Source organism: Rattus rattus, chromosome 2 (assembly GCF_011064425.1).
Source record: "Rattus rattus isolate New Zealand chromosome 2, Rrattus_CSIRO_v1, whole genome shotgun sequence".
Lineage (NCBI taxonomy): Eukaryota > Metazoa > Chordata > Mammalia > Rodentia > Muridae > Rattus > Rattus rattus.
In genome coordinates this window covers 169602841-169621892 of record NC_046155.1, presented here as the reverse complement: position 1 = coordinate 169621892, position 19052 = coordinate 169602841, and the positions used below count along the sequence as shown (strand labels likewise).

Here is a 19052-nt window from a genome sequence, read left to right as displayed (position 1 = left end):
CAAATCAAAACAAAAACTGACCAGAAAGGTGTTCCAAAGGACCCTTGTTGGGTAGCTTTCAACTGCCTGTAACTCCAGCTCTAAGAGGTCAGATGCCCTTTTGTATCTGGGCACACACAAGTGGTATACACAGTATGCCTAAAAAGACAGTTGATCAACCCCCTGAGAAATACACAAATTGAGTGGATGCATCAACTTTGGCTATGACCCCTGCTAAAACATTGATGACCTTTTGAGTCAGTCCCTAAAGAAAGATAATACCTTTCTACTGGACAGACAAGTTCCCAAACTCAGTGGCTGTTTGATGCTCCTCCCTAGATAGCACCCAGCCAGCGCATCCAAGAACAATCCAGGAACCTGTATTGTGCAAGCAACTCTTAACAAAAGTGACCTGGGGCCCTTTTAAGGAAGGCTTACCTAATACTTTCCCTTTGTGAGGAAGGATTGTGTGTGGCCCAGGCTGCCTCTGCTGGGATTGCCAGCCTGTGTCATCTCACCCAGCTGCCTTTGCAGAAGCAAAGTAAGCAAGGGAATAGAACGCTGTCCCACTGGTGGCTTGTAACACTTGGCAAAAGCCAGCTAAGTAGACAGGGCATGTTGAGAAGAGCCTGCATGTCATTGTGCTCCAGGTAGATGTGTAGTGGTTCCAAAACCAGAGTGCTGTGTGTGCGTGTGCCACAGACAGTCTATGGTTCTAACTGCAGCCCCTTGAAGGCTGATGAAGATCTTCCTCCTCAACTATTACTGATTTAAAGGCTTTTTCTTTAATGATTCTGAGGATGAAACCCAGGGCCTGAGCTCATCCACAGTTCTACTTTTTGTCCCCTTTCAATCTTGCCCAAACCATGCACCATGCACTACTTTTCAAAGTGTCTAAGGCTCTCTCCCACTAATTTCTCTGATCTTCAGCCTCTCTTTTTTATTGGATCTCCTGGGTCCTAGCACCTGTGTGCCAGACAGGACATAACAGGGACAAAGGAAACCTAGTGGCTCTCTGCAGAACGTTTAAAGGCCAGTTCTGATTCTCAGTGGTAACATCTAGGAGTTATCCCAGCCATGACCTGTGAAGTTACTACTGCAAGTGACATGTTCAAGATGGCAGGATGATTTCAGTTGATGTCCCTCTAAGGAGGTGCATACATTGTATCAATCAGACTTCAGAATCTGGGAATTGAATCCCAGGACCTTGTATACTTACTAGTGATGTACCCTTAGGCCCCTCACCTTTTTGAACCAAGCCTTACTAGATTTGCTTCAAATCCTCAGTCTTCCAGTCTCGTGTACTTTTATATTTACTTTTGAGACCAGATCTTTTTTTTTTTTTTTTTTTTTTTTTTTTTTGAGCTGGGGACCCAACCGGGACCTTGCGCTTGCTAGGGTAGCGCCTACCACTGAGCTAAATCCCCAACCCCTGAGACCAGATCTTATGCACCCATGTTGGTCTCTTGCACAGCCAAAACTGATCTTGAACTCCTGTCTCTGCCTCCCCAGTACTAGGAGTAGAAGTGCGTGTCCCCAGAATGGCTTAGATTTACCATCCCCCCTTTTCATTGTGTTTCTTGTTGCGTGTGCATGTGGAAGCTTGCCGGCAGCCTCAGCTGTTGTCCTCAGAAACTCCTTTGAGACAGGGTCTCTCACTGCCCTCCCCTGAAGTTCACCAATGGTGCATACAGGTGGCTATCCTCCCCTGAGACATCCACCTCTCTCCACCCTCCCAGCCCCTAGTGCTGGGATTCCAAGGTCATCAGCAGACCAGGCGTTTTTACACGAATTCTGGGGCTCTAACTCGGGTCCTTGCACTTCAGTGCAAACACAAGCAGTTTATTGCGTGAACTCTCTGTTCAACCTGTTGTCAACTCTGGTTTTGAAGGTCTTAGTTCCCTTTGGGGAGCACATGGGTAGGACGTGGGCAGTATTGGCTGGTTTCCTGGCTTCTTGGTTCTTACTGAAGACTGTATGCTAGAGAGCTATCTGTTCTAAGCATTATCTATCTACCCACCCATCCATCCATTTATCCATCTATATATGTATGGCTACAGTGAGACCCAGCTCGTGGTTGTGGGCCACCATGTGGTTGCAAGGAGGAAGAGATTTGAACTCAGGACTGGAGGAGCAGCCTCTGACAGCCACTGAGCTATCTCTCCAGCCCCATCTTTGAAGACATTAAGCCTACGTTGGCCTTGTACTGTAACTCAAAACTAGCTTGGTGCTCAAGGCAGTCCTCATGCTTCAGCCCTTCAAAGCCTGGGCTCACAGGGCCACACAACCATTCTTGATCCTGTATTTAAACAGAGCAGTCTTCCCCTTCCCCACCCTGATCTTAACTCCCAGGACACAGGAGGCCAAAGGACACCAGACAACGTTTCTCTCTGTACAGTTTTTAGTTTTTTATTTTTTTGATGTTTGTGGTTCAGATGAATGACACAAGTTACAAAAACGGGGCCTTAAAAGAAGCACATTGTACAATGAACAAGCAGATTGAAGTTAAAAACACGGAAACACTAACCCGCTACCACAAGTAGAGACAGGGAAGGGATCTGGGAGGGGAAAGGAGGGGCTGCCAACACAGGGGTCTGACAACCAAAAGAGGAGCTACCTCGATGGGCCTGGAGGGAAGGCAGGTCACTCCAGGGCCCCCACCCTGGCCCACTACTTACCATGGCTCCCCACTCCTGTCTCCACCTGGGCATCGAAGTGAGTTGGTGGAGACAGCCTCACCAAGGGTGGAGCCATCAGATCTTTACAAGGTAGCGGCTCACTCTGCCCTAGGGCCTTGGCCTTGGCAGGTGATTGTGGCTGTGGTGGGCTAATACCAGGAGCCAGGGTAGCTGATCAAAAGACCAGACCCCCAAAAATGCCTGCCCCCCTCCCCTGCCCGGCTATGATCCAAAGGACCTCTGTTCAGGAGAAGCCACTATCACCCTGCAATTACATAAATAAATAAATATTGAGCCCCTAGCCTTGGAGGACAGGTTGGGGGAAGGGCAGCAGGGCTAGAGAAGGGGGGGCAGAGGAATGGGGGGTTCACAGACAAAGTAAGTAATTGTCTCCATCCCAGCAACACTTCTGGATTTTTTTTCCTTTGCTCCTTGTGTTTTTTAGGAAGGAGCTAACACCAAAGACAAATACTTAAAAATATACATTATTTTTTTCTTTTTCGCCTTTGTCATCATCGTCTTGCTTTGGAGACTGCTGAGGTCAAAGTTTAAACCGCACAAAAGAACCGCGGTTTGAAGTTTTTGTGGGTTTTTTGTTTCTGTTTCCTTTTTTGTTTTTTGTTTTCTTTTCTTTTTTTTTTTTTGTTTTTTTTTGTTTGTTTTTTTTTTTTCTTTTTTTTTTTTTAGTTTTTATTCTAACTTTTTTTTTCTTTTTTTTTTTTCCCAACGTATAAAAAGGTAGCGGAGTTGTCTGTGGTTTTTTTTTTTTAATATTTTTTTATTTTTAAATGGTTAAATCTTTGGTTTGTTTCTTTTTCTCTTGGAGGCCTTTATCTCTCGCACTTGCCTTTCCCACTCAGAGACTGGTGGGGCCCGCGTGTCTCAATCTTGCACATTTGCCTCACTCAGTTCTTACTCGTGGTGAGAGGGAGAGAGAGGCACCCTGGGAACGAGCTGGATGAGAGAAGCTAAGCCAGGTTAACAGGTTGCCCCCGACTTGACTAGTCCCAGGCTGGAGCACCCCAGGGGGAGGGGCTTGGAGACCCCATACCTCACCCTCCCCTATTCACACCCCCAACCCTTTCCTCCTGCTTCTAGTCCCTACCCTGACCCCCAGAAGGGAACAGAGACGTGGTTTGGTTGCTGGCATTATTTATTTGTTTTTGGCACAAAAGGCCCACCATCAAGGGCAGACCAGCCTCTCTCTGTTCCTCCCCTAAGCAGGGGTCAGGACTGGGAGAGGAAAAATTCAAAGCTCTTCTCTTCCCTGGTCCACTCACCTCTCCCTCTGGCCCAGGCCCCTGGTCCACTACCTGTCATCCAAGCTGGCCCAGGGTCTCCCTCCCCACTCCACGTAAGCTCCCTAGCCTTCCATCTCTCGCTCACACACAGACACACGGACACAGGCTCTGTACAGACCACAAAATAAAAACGATGAGATAGTTTTGTTTCCTGGAGTCGGAGACTGGGGTGACTGAAGTGAAAGGGGCAGCTGGGTGTGGGAGGGACTGGCAGTCCCCCATCACCTAGCCAAACCTGGCTCCCCCCAGCCCCTAGCCCCCAGCCCTGGCTGGCCCCCAGCCAACGATATTTGGTTTCTTTTTTTTTTTTTTTAACATTAAAGTTCTATGAGGTATTTGGTGCCTTATCTCGAGTCCTCGAGGGAGAGGGACCCGGGGTGGGGGGAGACATGGGGCTCACCTGCCCCTCCCTCCCACCCTCCCATCCCCTTCCCGATATTTGGTTTCACAGCTGTAGTTAAAGCTTGGAATTTGGTTATTTCCCCCCCTCCACCTCCCAGGAATTTTTTTGTTTTTCATTTCCCAGTGTGGAGGTTGGATGGGGAGGGTCCCCACCCCACCCCCGCTGCATGGGGGTCCCCTCCACCAATGTCAGGGCATCTGCCCCATCCCTGCCCCTGCTTCCTCCTCTCTTTGCCCCACTCCTCTACACTATGGTGGGGACTTGATCAGGAAGAAGCAGGATGAATTGGGTGGTGGTGAGTCCCGGATTTTCTTAACTTTTTTCCCCTTTTCTTTTTTCTTTTTTTTTTTTTTTTTTTTTCTTTGTTTTTGGTCTAGAATCATAGTTTATGTCCGAGTCATCTCTGCCACACCTTCCACGCTGCCTGTCTTCTCCGAGGGTTGTTTGTTGTTCTGGTTTTAGTTCCTTCATTCTGCTGTGTTCAAATGTCTTCCTATCAGGTCAGGAACCCTTGGGCCCCTCTGCACCCTTGGGTTGGGTCCAGGCCCTCTCGCTAGCCGCTTTCCAAGAAATTAAAATGGACAACTTCAGAGGTAGGGAGAGGGCGGGGTGGGGGGTGCGGTTCGGTGAAGATGCTTACATTCCAGCGAGGATGGGTGGATGAGGTGCCCGGTGCCTGGGTAGGAGGTGCAGCCACTCCACCAAGGGCTGGGCAAGGCACCCAAGGCCCCGCATTGGCTGAGAATTAGTTTCTGCTGCCTCTGTAACCCAGCCCGACAGTTTTGTTCTGGGTGAGAGAAGGGAGACCAGAAGAAAAGAGAACGCTGAGGCCTGGGGGCTCTGGCTGCCTCTCCTCGGAGTGTCCAGGATGGAAAGGGGGACCCAGCTCTCCCCTTCCTCTGCCCCTGCCCAGCCAGGGGCAGGGGCCACTCTGATTTCAATGGCTCGCGTCCTTCACAGCAACACTTTGGTTTGGAGGAGAGATCAGAAAGGAGGTCAAGAGATATGACAGAAGAACAAAGGAAGAGGAGAGGAGAGAAACAAATAAAAAATCAGGGAATCAAACCACCCAACAGTTGGTTTTCCTTCGTCCATTCTTTTTGCTTCTCCTTTTTTTTTTTCCTTTTAAAGCTTTTTCAGTTGATTGGCGGGGAGGGAGCTTGGGGCTCTTCACCCATGTCCCTGACATCCTCTCTCAGCCCCACCCACCCGCTTCCATCCACCCTGGCTGAGGGACAGGCCCCGCCCCAGCCGCACCCCACTCCAGCTTTCTGAAGACGACGACGACGTCCATGAGGTATTTGTGAAGAGAAAGAAGCGTCCATCATTCCATCCGCCTAGGCAACCAAAGGCCTGGATCACTCTGCAGGGCTCATTCTCGTCTTGAAGAGTCCTCATCTTCTTTCCCATATATATATATATATCTATATATATATCTATAAATTCTTTTTTCTAGTTTTAATTTTATTGTTTGTTTGGTTTTCTGTTTTTGTTGGGTTTTTGTGTGTTTTTGTTTGTTTGTTTGTTTTGGTTTTTTTTGGTTCAAAACTTTGTTGGCCTCCATGATGGAAGGAGAGCATGGCGGCTCCCGGCAGCGGCTCCTCTGTCCACGGCTGAGATGCGTCCAGAGCTAGGCAAATATAGGGTCCAGCCAAGACTCGTGGAGGTCTCGTGGGAGTGGTGGCCGCTTGCATGGGGAACCACAGGTCATGGTGATGTCACCACCACGCGGTCCCTGATGGAGATGCCATCCGGAGGAGTCCACTGGGGCGTGTGCGAGTGTGCATTGGAGGGTGGGGAGGGGAGGGGAAGGGAGAGGTATCTGCCAGTGTCGTAAGGGGCATAGGGTGGGCGGAACAAGGAGAGTTAATCTTTTTGGTTTCTGGTTAATGTGAAAGAACGTGAAGATCCCACGGATAGGCACTGGAATATGATTTTTTTTTTTTTTCAGGGAAACTGACAGACAGGATGGGAAGAAAGACAACTTGGGTGCCCTCACCTCATCCCCCTTTGCTCGAGCCCACAACCTTCCCACAGGCTGGGGAGGAGGCAGACTCCAGAGCAGAAAGGTGACAGGGGCTGAGGAGGGGGCTTTTGAGAGCTGGAACTCGGCAAAAAAAAATGGCCTAGCCCACCCTTCAACGGGAGAAAGGAAGGAGCAGAGGACAAAAATGTCCATTCCTAGGCCTTCCTCTGAACTCTCCCCAGGCTGGGGGTGTTGGGAGGGGAGTTTAAAGCAAGACCCCTGCCCTGTTGGGGAGAGCCGGGGAGCTGGGGAGAGGGAACACGTAGAAGAGACACACATTCTGTTGAGCGCAACACTAAAAACTCTGTACATCCTTTGGATGAAGCTACTGAGTATTTGGTGTAAGGTTGTTCGGGTCCTTTCTCTTTTACCTTCTGGAAAAGACCATTTGGTAGGTGGCTCTGGGCCCTGGGCTCCTGCCCCAGGCAGTGCCTGTCTCTATTGGCCCAGGGCTGGGGCTGGGCCAGCACGCTGGCACATTCTCTGGTTCCTTCTCTGCCCACCCCCAGTGGGGTAAGGTTAGGAGTTGGTCCCACAGCCAGGGCTCTGCGGCATGAGGTCCGGCCTGCTGGAGGCCGCTCCGCTCCTGGCTGAGGGTTCTTATTTGGTGTCATAGCAGTGAGCACTCCAAGATCTGGCTCAAGACTGGTTTTTGGTTTGTTTGGTTTGGGGGTAGGGGTGTTTGGTTAGTTTGGAGGTGTTTTTTGTTCGTTTCTTTGTTTTTCTTCTCTGGTTCCTTTAGGGCAGCTGGTTTCTGTTGTGAACATTTTTGGTTTTCTTTTTTGTTGGTTGGTTTCTTTTTGTTTGTTTGTTTGTTTTTGTTTTTGGTTGGATTTTTGGTCTTTTCCTCCTTCGTCACTCCTGCTCCGAGGATCCACTGTATCCCCCACCAGCCTCCTCACCCTCTCTTGGGCAGGGGACCAAGGTCAGGGGACTCAGAGGAGTAGGAGGGGAGGCATGGTGGGCTCTCACTCGGCCTTGGACCCTGCCTCGGGTCCCCCCGGGCCTCCAGAGGTCTGCGCTGCCACTTCACTGCAAGTGGAGGAGGAGGAGGAGGATGAAGACGAGGAGGAGAGGCCAGGAGACTTGCTGGAGATGGTCGCTGCCACAGCTGCAGCCGCTGCTGAGACCAGACCCACGCCTGGTGGGGCACTGAGCAGGGGCAGCCCGGTGTGGTTCAAGAAGAGAGGCGAGGTTACTAGGCTGGGGCTCCCTGGGGCCGCACCGGCTGCCCCCAGCACCAGGTTCCCGCTGCTATCAAGGCTGGTAAGGGGCAGGGTTCCACCAGAGGCCAGGGCTGGTGAGGAGAAAGAGAGGCTGAGCTGGAGGTACATCAGGCCAGGGAGACCTTGGCCTCTGTGGACCCTGCCTGAACAGCCCATCTCCCGTCTGTCCCACTGACTCCCAAGAAGCAGCACCCTCACACCTTCCCCGAAGACAGATGGTGATGAACAGGCAAGCAATGCAGTGAGCGGGAGGGCAGGATGGCATGGCTGGGGCAGCAATGGGGAGGGGGCCTCGAGGCCCAGGAGAGGGCAGGGCTGGTGGCAATGGGGTGACATGAGGCAGCACGCACCTTGGATAGTGGCCAAAGGGTTGTTGCTCATGAGGGCTGGGCTCAGCCCAGAGCTCAACCCCACCATTGTGCTTCTGCAAGAGCAAAGCAGAGGCATTAGCGGAGAGGGGTCCGGGGAGGAACCCACGGCAGAACTGAGGTGCATCTCCCCACGCTGAAAGCTGCTGAGACCTCCCACTGGCAGCTGCACACTTACCCTGCGCTGGGGTTCAGGCCCGTCAAGCCGATAGCCGAGTGGCTGCCTTGAGGGCTCGGGTTTGTGCTGTTGGTGGTGGCCGGGGGTGGGGGAGTGACAGAGGGGATGGAATTGAGGGGGGGCGTGGCTCCGCCCCCGCCCCCACCCCCTCCTGCTGTCCGGCTGGGATGGAGTGTCCCCACAGCTGAGGATAAGGTAGTAACTGCCAGGGAGAGACAGAAAGCACAGTCTTCAGCTTCCTCTGGTCCCTTATCAAGAAAGTCAGGGTTATCTCTATTGTATACCCAGCGTCTCCTCCCAACCCTTCCCCAGAATCCTTGTGTCTCCATCCCATGATAGGAGATAATCTCAAAATAATCACGGGCACTGGCTGTCTGCAAACAGTGCCCAGACCATTTTAATGTGGACAAGAAATGGCTTGCCCAAGAGACTGAGTCCTATGACTCCCTCCACGAGATGGAGATGAGTCGAGGCTACATCTGTGCTGTCGGACGATCAAGAGTGGGCAACTTGAGAGGGGTCACTGAGGGTCAAGTTGTGTCCGATGGTGAACACACCAACCTCTCTGACCTTCAGTTCCCTCAAGGAAAATGGGACTAACTTCATGAGCTGAGTATGAACATTAAGTCAGTCCACATATTGTATGAAGGAGGATCTGGTCCAGTGGATACCAGCCCCTCATAATTTATAATCCTCCATTTATTATTTCTTAACCTTAAAAGAGTGTTTGCCTTGCGTTATTAATTTTTTTTTTAAACAGGCTAGAGAAGTGGTTTAGCAGTCAAGAGCACTGACTGCTCTTCCAAAAGACCTAGGTTTTTGGGTCTTAGCACCCACATGGCAGCTCATCACTGTCAACGGCTCCAGTTCCTGGGGATCTGATGCCCTCTTCTGGTGGCTGTTGGGCACTGCATGCTTATGATGCAAAACAAACAAAACCCCCAGTTCATAAATAAAACAAAACGTTTAAAGAAATACGGAGGCTGGAGATGGACCCCAGAGCTCTGTGTACTAAGCAAGCTCCCTCACAGGGCATGCCCCTGACAGGGGCCAGGGGACAATGAGTGCTGCCTTCCAGCAACTTCCTCACAGGGAACTGAGGAGCTGACTAAAGGCTGCTCTGGCAGACAAATCAAGGGACTACCCCCTGCTCTGTTTGTCCTGCACCACCCAAGCGACTAAGCCTTGAGGCCCACAGCTGTCCAGAGCCACTGCTGAACCTCAGGTTGTAGCCATGCAGTGTGCGTCATCCCGGTCTCCCTCCCGGCCTGCTCCTAACCTGTTGTGCTCAGACTGCTAGAAGCTTGGGACAATGGTAAGGTCCCTGCGCCCCCTTGGGGTGTGACCTGGGAAGAGAAGAAAGTAGGGTAAGACACTACTGTCACAGGCAGCCGCGCTGTGCTTGCTATGCACCCGACTCCCATTGCCCCACTCACAGGGTGGGGAGACAAGGCTACAGGCAGGTCATCCTCCCCCACGTGTACCCCAGTGACCCTGAGCCACAGCAGGAAGCTGAGAGTTCCCCACGTCTCTTCTGACACTCTCCTGTCTGGCTAGTGTCCCCGCTCAGCTGGCCCTATCTTCAGTGATATACACTGCTCTGTGTAGTTCTGCTATTGGCTCTCCTAGAAGAGACTCTCCTGTAAGAGAGTCGGGCAAGCCTGGACTACATAGTAAGTTAAAGTCCAGCCTGGGCTACCTGTCATGAAATCTTGTCTTCAAAAAAAAAAAATTTGAAGTTTGGGCACTCAGGAGGGAGAGGCAGGAGGATCGGGAGTTCAAAGCCTCCTTACAGAAGATAAGTGCTGGCAAAGCCTGAGACAGACTCACTCTGCCTAGAAACCATAAAGGCTGACAGTGTCTCTTCACAGCTCAAAACTCCATGGTTTAGATACTTGGTAAAACGTGAGGTATCCACTGGGCGATGGTGGCGCAGGCCTTTAGTCCCAGCACTCAGGAGACTGAGGCAGGAGGATCACAAATTGGAACTGGACTGCCTAGTGTGTTCCAGGCAACCTTGACTCAAGAGGAGGAGGAGGAGGAGGAGGAGGAAGAGGAGGAAGAGGAAGAGGAGGAGGAGGAAGAAGAAGAGGAGGAGGAGGAGTCAGGCTCATCTCTGTGTCTGAGGCTAGCTTTGTCTACAGAATGCGTTCCAGGACAGCCAGAGCTACACAGAGAAACCCTGCCTCAAAAAAAAAAAAAAAATTTGGTGACAGTCAAGGCTACACAAAGAAACCCTGTCTTGAAAACCCAAACCAAATGCCCAACAACAAAAACCCAGGAGCAGCAACAAAACCCATGATGTATCTGCCGCTGCCAAACCTCTACTCCCAAGCCCATTCCCAGCCGCTCCAGCCATACTGCATTGCACTAGGACTCAGTACATCTTAGCATCTAAGCCTTCGTGCATGTTGGGTCTGGCAGAATGTGATTCTCTGGGTAGTCCTCCTCCTCTCTCTCAAGACTCCTTCCTTCCGCCCAGCCCTGGAGTTGAAGGGCTTCTCTCTAGATACCACAGCCCTTTTCATAAACAGAAATAAAGGGACAGAATAAAGGACAGCCCGGATGTGTCTGGTAACTAAGCTGCCTCATGTGTGTCTCACAGGTCTAACGATGGCCCTTCCTGCCACTGTGGGTGGGAACCTATGTATCCTGCCTGAACCATACTGTATCCTCCTTTATGCTAATGTCCTGGTCACAGCTCTTGTCTAGCTATGTCGGTGTATCTATCTGTGGGAGCTTGTATCCACCACATCAGACAACAGTTTGGGGCCTGGAGATGGTTTAGTAGGTGAAGTCACTCCTAGCCAAGCCTGACGACCTGTGTTTGATCCCTGGGACCTACACAATACAAGGAGAGAACTCACTGACCTCCACTCAGGTTGGATGGTGTGTTTTTCTGGAAACTGTATCCCTTTGTGAGCGCTCTCTGTATGTGACATACTCTCCCCAGAACCTCTGGGGACAACTCTCCTGTGTCTATTCTAGAAACGTTTGTGTTGCACAGATGCCTACAGGCTTGTGCTCTAACTCCCGACCCCATCCCCACCTCCAACTCATAGCCCCCCAGCTCTGGGTACCAGGTGCGGGCTGTAACTGGTCGGCTTTCCCGGGCTGGGCAGCATGGGGGCCGCACTGCAAGGGTTGATGCGTTTCTCCTTCTGGCGCCGGTTGCAGAACCAGACGCGGATCACTTCCTTTTCCATGTGCAGCTGCTCTGCGATCAGCAGGATCTCCTCTGAGGTAGGCTTCTGGTTCTACAGGCATACAGGGTCGGTGAGCTGAGTTCTTCCACTTAATACCCTTTCCGGTCGCCAGGGGGCGAAACTCACCGCTAGGAAACTCTTCTCTAAGGCGAAGCGGACATTCGTCTCGATGCTGGTCCTCTTCTTGCGTCTCCGCCCCGGCAGCCCGTCGAAACCCAGGCTGGGGCTGCTCAGCTGGTTTGGGCTGGGTAGGCTTGAATCCACAGACATAGTCTCTGAAGACAGGAGATGACAAGAATGTGAGCAATCACTTCCAGTCCTTCCCCATCACCAGTCCCCTGTTCGGGGCGCCCCACGAGGGCCTCCAGCCAGGCTCACCTGCGTCGTTGAGCCACTTCTCCAGGAGGGGCTTGAGTTTACACATGTTCTTGAAGCTTAGGTTAAGGGCCTCGAAGCGGGAAATGGTCGTTTGGCTGAAGTCGTTGCCATAGAGCTTGCCCATGGCCAGGCCCACATCACCCTGGTGGTAGAGGAGGAGGTAGAGTTTGTAAGTTAAGGCGGGACCTCCGGGTCCGAGGCCAGATGCAAACACTCCACCAGTATTTGGACCTTTGCCTCTTTGTTCCTTCCCCCCACCTCCACCCGCTACCTCATAAGATGGCCCCAGACCTGTGTGAAGCCCAGCTTGATGCGGCGTTGCTTGAAGGTGCGAGCGAACTGTTCCAGCTCCTCCAGATCACTGGGCTCCTCCGGGTGGGATGGTGGCTCCAAGCATTTCGAGGGCTGCGGGTGTGAGAGGTGCGGGTCGGGCAGCGTGGGGCGAGTCATAGCCTGGTAAGGTGGGCAGGTGGATGGGATGCAGGATCGAGGACCCGGATGGAGCTAGGCAATGGTTGTGCACTTGTTTGCATCAGACTCCCCTCATCTGCCCCAGGCGCCCACACTAATCTCTAATCCTGTTAAAGGTTTCACTCTACTGCCTACCATGTTCCTCTCAACTACTCTTCGCCTCCCCTAAGAGATCCGAACTCTCAGAGGGAGCAGCCAGTGTCTTTTGCTGATGGCTCAGTGGGCTCAAAGCTGAGAGCTGGGGACAGGGGGTTCATCCTCCATCATCCTCTGGTACTGACTTGTCAGCCTGAGCCTTAACCCTCCTAGGATCGACATTCCCTTCTGTTGAATAGAAACCGTCACTACAACTCTGCCTGCCCATTGGGTTATCAGATTAAGGTTACTGATAAGTAGATTGTCCAAACCCGTAGGCAGAGAGTGACGCTTGAGCTTCCATCTATAGATGTGGCAATAACGTGTAGACGCCTGGACTACAGATGGGTATTATATGGGTCGAGGATGCTGAAAAGGGGGAGGTGCTGCATGTGGGGGACAGGAGACATATGGAATCTATCTTGAGCGCAGTTTCACTGTGCATTTAAAACTGCTCTTAAAAAATTACAGGACTGGTAGCAAACATACAGCTGCTCGGGAGAGCAAGGCAGAGGGATTCTACTTTTAAGGTCAGCTTGGACTGCAGCGTGAGTCCAATGCCAGCCTAAGCAACTCAGAAAGACCATCTCAAAATAAAGCGTGAAAAGAGGGCTGGGGATTTAGTTCAGTGGCAGAGCCCCTGCCTAGAATCCCCCAGTGAGGGGCTGGGGGCGTGGCTCAGTGGTAGAGCCCCTGCCTAGAGTCCCCCAATGAGGGGCTGGGGGCGTGGCTCAGTGGTAGAGCCCCTGCCTAGAATCCCCCAATGAGGGGCTGGGGGCGTGGCTCAGTGGTAGAGCCCCTGCCTAGAATCCCCCAATGAGGGGCTGGGGGCGGGGCTCAGTGGTAGAGCCCCTGCCTAGTATACTCAAAATTCTGGATCGACTCTCTAATACTATCAAAATATAAATAAAATAAAACAAAGTCTTAAAAATAAGTAGCTTGCAAGCAGAAAAAAAGTACAGAAATGAATAGGGAGGTCAATTAGAGGGCTGGACAAGAAGCAACAAACTCTCCAGGGTGATTCATGGAATAAAAAAATGAAAGATTGGAAGCCGATGGTTGGTGCAGGGATTTCTGTCCCATGGATCCTTGGTGATCTAAAATCCTAGGACAGGTGTGTCTGGGAAGCCATGAAGGCTTGCTGGATTCAAGGTGTCGCTTTGTAATCGGTCACATCAACAGCTTGATAGCAGTGGCGCTATCATCCCAGGAGGGAGGAAGGACGCCATGGCAGAGCAGGTAGAGCGGCTCAAGCTGCCAAATGACTTCTGATGCTTCTGTCGTGGGAGCACCTAGCCCTTCTGGGCATCTGGAACTTAGCCCTGCCCCTGAGACCTGTGTGGGCCTGTGAACTATTCAGACTTTCTGACAGAGTTCACGGGTGTGTGTGCATGTGTGTGTGTGTGTGTGTGCGCGCGCACACACACACACACACGTGCACACGCGTGCATGTGAGTGTGGAGAGCCTGAAGTCACCATCAGGCAAGTGTCTTTCCTTGGATACTTGCTACGTTTTTAAAGTCTTTTAGTTTTCAGACAGGGTCTCTCAACGAACCTGAAACGTATTGGTTAGGCTGGCTACCCAAGGATCCACCTGCTGTCAACCTCCGTGCCCCCAGGGTGAAATGACTGCCACACTCAGCCTTTCACCTAGGTTCTGAGGAGTCCTCCAACTCAGGTCCTTGTGTGTATGCAGGCACTTTACTGAGCCACACAGCTTCAGCCTCTGAGCTAAACATTTCATCAGACTTTCAAAGGCTTTGGAACCACTGGTCTGGTTTGAATCCCTTCACTGTACAAAGGAAGGAGCTGACCCAGGCACGGAGCCTAGCGTGTGTGACTTCCTATGGCCACTTGGTGGCAGAGTAGAGCTGAACCTCAGGTCCCTCAAGTGCTCATGGGCATGAGTTGGGCCAATGGAACAGAGGGGTATGAGGTAGGCCGATGGGTTTCACAGCTCCCCACCCCGACTCAGACACTCAGCCCTTGTTCACGCTGCGGCCAGTGGCTTGATAAACGCAGTGGACAGTCTCACCTGTGTAGGAAGCCCAGCCCGGGGCTGGGAGGTCAGGAGAGCTCCCTGGGTTTGCTGAGGTAGCTGGAATAGATTTGGCGTTGGTAGCAGCCCTAGGGAGACAATTAACACAGAAGGTGAGTGGGCGGGGGCGGGGGGCAGGAGCGGGTGGTGGAACACGGAAAACAGTCGGGAGACGATGTCAGCTGGGCTGAGGTCTCACCTGGCTGACTCTGCTGCGCCTGTGGCAGCAGGAACTGAGCAGGTGGCTGGAGGTGGTGGCCGGGGACAAGCACCAGCTGTTGGAGCTGGAGGAGTTGCTGTATGTCCTGGTAGAGAGGGGATGGACAGAAACACAGACTGAGTCCGGGCTGGACCTCCCCTGCAGCAGGAGGTGGTGGACCCTCAAAGGGTTGAAGCCACGAGCCATGGAGGCTTGCATAGCAGGCTCTGGTCCACTGGGCTTGGAACAGCTCACCGACCGTGGGGCGCCTGAGAGTCCCATTCTCCCGGCTGCGCCAGGAGGGCTCATTCTTTGCCTTTCCCTTCCTGGTGAAATGTTTGCCCTGCCTTACATTCCCACAGAACAAATAGACTTGTTTAAAAATGTAAACTAGACTAAGTCTTTCCTCTCTTTAAAATGCTCCCGAGGCAAGTGCTATGATGTCTGGAATTATCTCTGATGCGCTCCAGCAAATAGCAGGCGTGTGCCTTGGTGCAGACGCTTGGAGAAAAGCCGCTCGGCCCTAATTTATGTGGAAAAGAGAGCTCAGAATGTGAATTGACTCGGAGGCAGGGTCTTTGCAGATGATCAACTTAAAACAAGGCCACGAAAGTACGTTCTAATGCGTTACGGTTGATGGTGTCATTAAAAGGGAAAATTGAGGGGGTTGGGGATTTAGCTCAGTGGTAGAGCGCTTGCCTAGCAAGCACAAGGCCCTGAGTTTGGTCCCCAGCTCCGGAAAAAAGAAAAAAGAAAAAAAAAAAAAAAGGGAAAATTCAGGCCGGGGGTGGTGCTGCATGCCAGTGGTTAAAAGCTTAATTTAAATGGGAGAGAGGAGCCTAGAGAGATGACCCAGTGGTTAAGAGAACTAGCTACTCTTTCAGATGGACCATTGACATCTGGCAGCTCACAACCACTTGTAACTCTAGGTCTGGAGAAGCTAACATCCTCTCCTGGCTTCCATGGGCACTCACACACATGTGCACCCACAGGCACGCATGTGCACATAATTAAAAAACAACAAAAACTTAAATTTGCTCTGTGTGTGTGTGTGTGTGTGTGTGTGTGTGTGTGTAACAAGGTTTCTCTTTTGTAGTCTTGGCTGTCCTAGAACTCGCATTGACCACTACATTAGACTTGGAACTCACAGAGACCTGCCTGCCTCTGCCTCCAGAGTGCTGGAACTAAAGGTGTGTACCATTACTACTCAGCTTTAAGAAAAAAAAATCTTTAAAAAAAGAAAAGGGCTGAAAATGTTGTCTCAGCGGTAGAGCCCTGCCTAGGATTCCCCAGTGAGGGGCTGGGGGCGTGGCTCAGTGGTAGAGCCCCTGCCCAAAATACCCCAGTGAGGGGCTGGGGGCGTGGCTCAGTGGTAGAGCCCCTGCCCAGAATCCCCCAGTGAGGGGCTGGGGGCGTGGCTCAGTGGCAGAGCCCCTGCCCAGAATCCCCCTGTGAGGGACTGGGGGCGTGGCTCAGTGGCAGAGCCCCTGCCCAGAATTCCCCAGTGAGGGGCTGGGGCCGTGGCTCAGTGGTAGAGCCCCTGCCTAGAATCCCCCAGCGAGGGGCTGGGGGCGTGGCATAGTAGAGAACTTGCCTCATGTTCATGAGACCAGTGATTTAACTGCCTAGTACTGCTGTGAACAAACAAACAAAAAAGCGTGCTGGCAAGATGGCTCAGTGGGTAAAAGGGCTTGCTGCCTATCCTGACAATCTGAGTTTGACCCCCTAAGCCACCTCTGACCTCTACACATATGCCATGGCACACTGGCACCCTTTGTGGGACAGGGGACCATGTCAGGAAACTTGGTAAGGTAGAGTGCGTCTGAGACCTGGGTATCTAGGTATCCACCTGAGAGGGTAAGCCCCTCCCCGTTCCCTATCAGATTGGCCCTGAACACGTGTCCACGCTCCCTTCATGGACATCCCCCCAGTATGGATAAACATGGACTGTCTTTTTCATCGAGAACTGCCCTGGGGTGCATGGAGAAGGCCTTTGCCTTCAGAGCTGCAGCCTAAGTCTTCTGTAGAAGGCCCCTCTGTGCTTCCCGACAACAGTTGCTAAGCTAAGGGCTTTCACCCATGAGCTAAGCCGAAGTTCCCCCTCCCCCTCCCACTCCGCTTGTCCTCCTTGTCCTCAGCCCGAGGCCCCCCAATGGTCCAGGTCTTTGTCACAGGCCCATGGACCCCCGATCCTTCATTCCTGACTTCTCCGTATGACACCCCAATAGTGACTAGATGCCCAGGAGTCAGGGAACCCCGACTGCTGCCACATCTTAGATTGCGTTTTCCCACCCCTTGAGCAGCATCTTCCCTTAAAGCCCAACACCTAAAGCCTCCCGGTGGCTCTTCCACACCCCAACAGCAGGAGCGGGGTGCAACACGGACCCACAACCCACTACACACATAGAAAACTAATACTTGTTTTAAAGGGGGGCAAATTTTTGATATAAATACACATAGAGCATAGATGATATAAACAGACTGAAGAAAGAAGACGTCTACAAGCCAAAGGGAGAGGACCAGAGGCGCTGCCCACACTCCTGGCTTCTAGAACAGTGAGAGAATATGTGTGTACTGCTTAAATCACCCGACGGCGGCCCTTTGTTACCGCAGCACCAGCAAACCGATGCAAGCTGGACATGCACCTGCCTTATCCCCCAACAGTTCCACTCCTGGCTGTGAGACCACCAGAAATGTGTGCCGTGTTTGCCATGCAGGGCCTCCGCTCCAGGTCAAGGGCCCACCAGCTGCGGAACAGATAGATGAACCGATTCTGTGGAATCAGCAACAACACGGACTTCCACACACGGCTGTGACACCCTACAGGATCCTGCTTATATTTATTTCCATTTGCACGTTACAAACCTCAAAGGCTTCCGAGTGCCATCGGCATGGGGGTGCGTTGTTATTGGGGACCTGGTCTGTGTGCTTGGGATTGGCACGCTTTTCATAATTTGTTCTACGTTGGTGACCTCGCATCCTTCTTCCCCGGATACCCTAAGTCCTATAAAACTCCTCATGGCTCCGTCCCTCCAGCTGAGGATCAGCCGAGAAGCAATGAGGCTTAAGTGTCCATTGACAGTGTCACCTTCTAAGGCTCTGAACCCAGTTCTATAGCCTATGTTCCATTCATTCTGTCTCTCTGTCTTTTTCTCTATCTTTCTCTCCGTTTCTTTCCCTTCCTCTCCCCTCCCTCCCCTTCCTCCTTCCCTTCCTCCCTTCCTATCTTCTTCCCTCCCTTTCCTTTGCTCTCTTTCCTCCCTCTGCCCCTCCCCTCCCTAAGTACCTCTGTCTGGCCTGATACTCCTTGCCTTAGCCTATGAAAGCCCACTGGTCTTCCTCGCCTCCTCCCACGGGCTGGCATCCCACGCAAGCACCATCACACCTGGCTGATGATGGTTTTCTTTCAAAGGCTCTCCAAGTGGTGCACCCTTCGGGGCCCACAAAGGCTTACCTATCCTGCTCTCTACCGCCCTTCTTACAGGGTGGCATGTTTGCTAATGGGTGGTCCTTCCTCTGCTGGGCCGAGCCTCTAGCAGGCAGAGGCATGCTAAACAAACAAACAGAACAAAACAAAACAAAAAACAAATGAAGCCACACTCCAGTCTGTCTACTCAGAGGGAGACTTGGGAGTCAACCTCTACCCCTGCCTTCTTTTCCTCTCTTGTTCCCATGTAGCCCACCCTCACCTCCCACTTTTTTCTCTTCCCCCTCCACGTTACCATCCTGATCCAAGTCACAGCACATCTACCCCAGCTCACGAGTTTCCTCCAAGTACCCAGAGAGGGTCTGATCGCAACAGACTTCTGCAATTTTTTTTTTCCTGAGTCAGAGTCAGCTTGGGATTCCCCTTGTAGCTGAGGACGACCATGAAATCCCCATCCCCCTGCTGCAGATGTCTGGGCGTGGGTTCTGTGTGTGCACATGTACATGTATGTGTGTGGATGTCAGCATGAACACATGGAGGCCTGAGGAAGGAGTCAGATCCCTCAGAGGGGGAGGGAGTCACGGGTGCGTGTGGGTCATTATGTCTCTTTGAGATGTTCCTGCCCTCTGACCCTTGTCTGGCCACACAACCTCTCCTTGTCACTCAAAGCAGAAAGGAACCTCCAGTGCTTGTCACTCAACCCAGGCCTTTGCTATTTTTTGCTAAGAACCACTTCATTCAAGTCTCCATCAAATGCTCTTCCTCAGGACGGCCACCCGCTCCCCTATCTCCCTTTTCCTGTCCTGCCGGAACTGCTTCCTGTCTGTCTCTCCAGCTACAACAGACACACAAAACCGTCTATTTTATCCTCACTAAGAAACGCACCCCCTCGTGGGGACGGTCCACATACACCCCCACCCCCTTTGCCAAGTGAAGGAATAAATTAGTTAGAAGGGATTTTAGTGTGTATCAAGTAAGCTCGGCACTGGGATCGACCAGTAGGAGGCCCCATCAGTCTACAATCCAGAGGCCGAGTGGC

General features: G+C 52.1%; 1 protein-coding gene across 6 annotated transcripts in view; it reads right to left on the bottom strand.

Moving 5' to 3' along the window:
* Positions 1-5613: 5613 nt before the first annotated feature.
* Pou2f2 (POU class 2 homeobox 2) overlaps positions 5614-19052 on the bottom strand; it is an 84991-nt gene continuing 71552 nt past the window's right edge. For 3 of the 6 annotated variants that reach the window (XM_032894188.1, XM_032894191.1, XM_032894189.1), the window contains exons 8-16: positions 14587-14692; positions 14385-14476; positions 12035-12247; positions 11744-11885; positions 11492-11640; positions 11240-11416; positions 9439-9505; positions 8160-8361; positions 5614-8037 (exon numbers count right to left, since the gene is read on the bottom strand). In XM_032894188.1, coding sequence (XP_032750079.1) covers positions 7356-8037; positions 8160-8361; positions 9439-9505; positions 11240-11416; positions 11492-11640; positions 11744-11885; positions 12035-12247; positions 14385-14476; positions 14587-14692 — 1830 coding nt within the window. In that variant the 3' untranslated portion in view covers positions 5614-7355. The remainder of the gene's footprint in view (positions 8038-8159; positions 8362-9438; positions 9506-11239; positions 11417-11491; positions 11641-11743; positions 11886-12034; positions 12248-14384; positions 14477-14586; positions 14693-19052) is intronic. The other 3 variants (XM_032894194.1, XM_032894190.1, XM_032894192.1) reach the window with 3 other exon arrangements.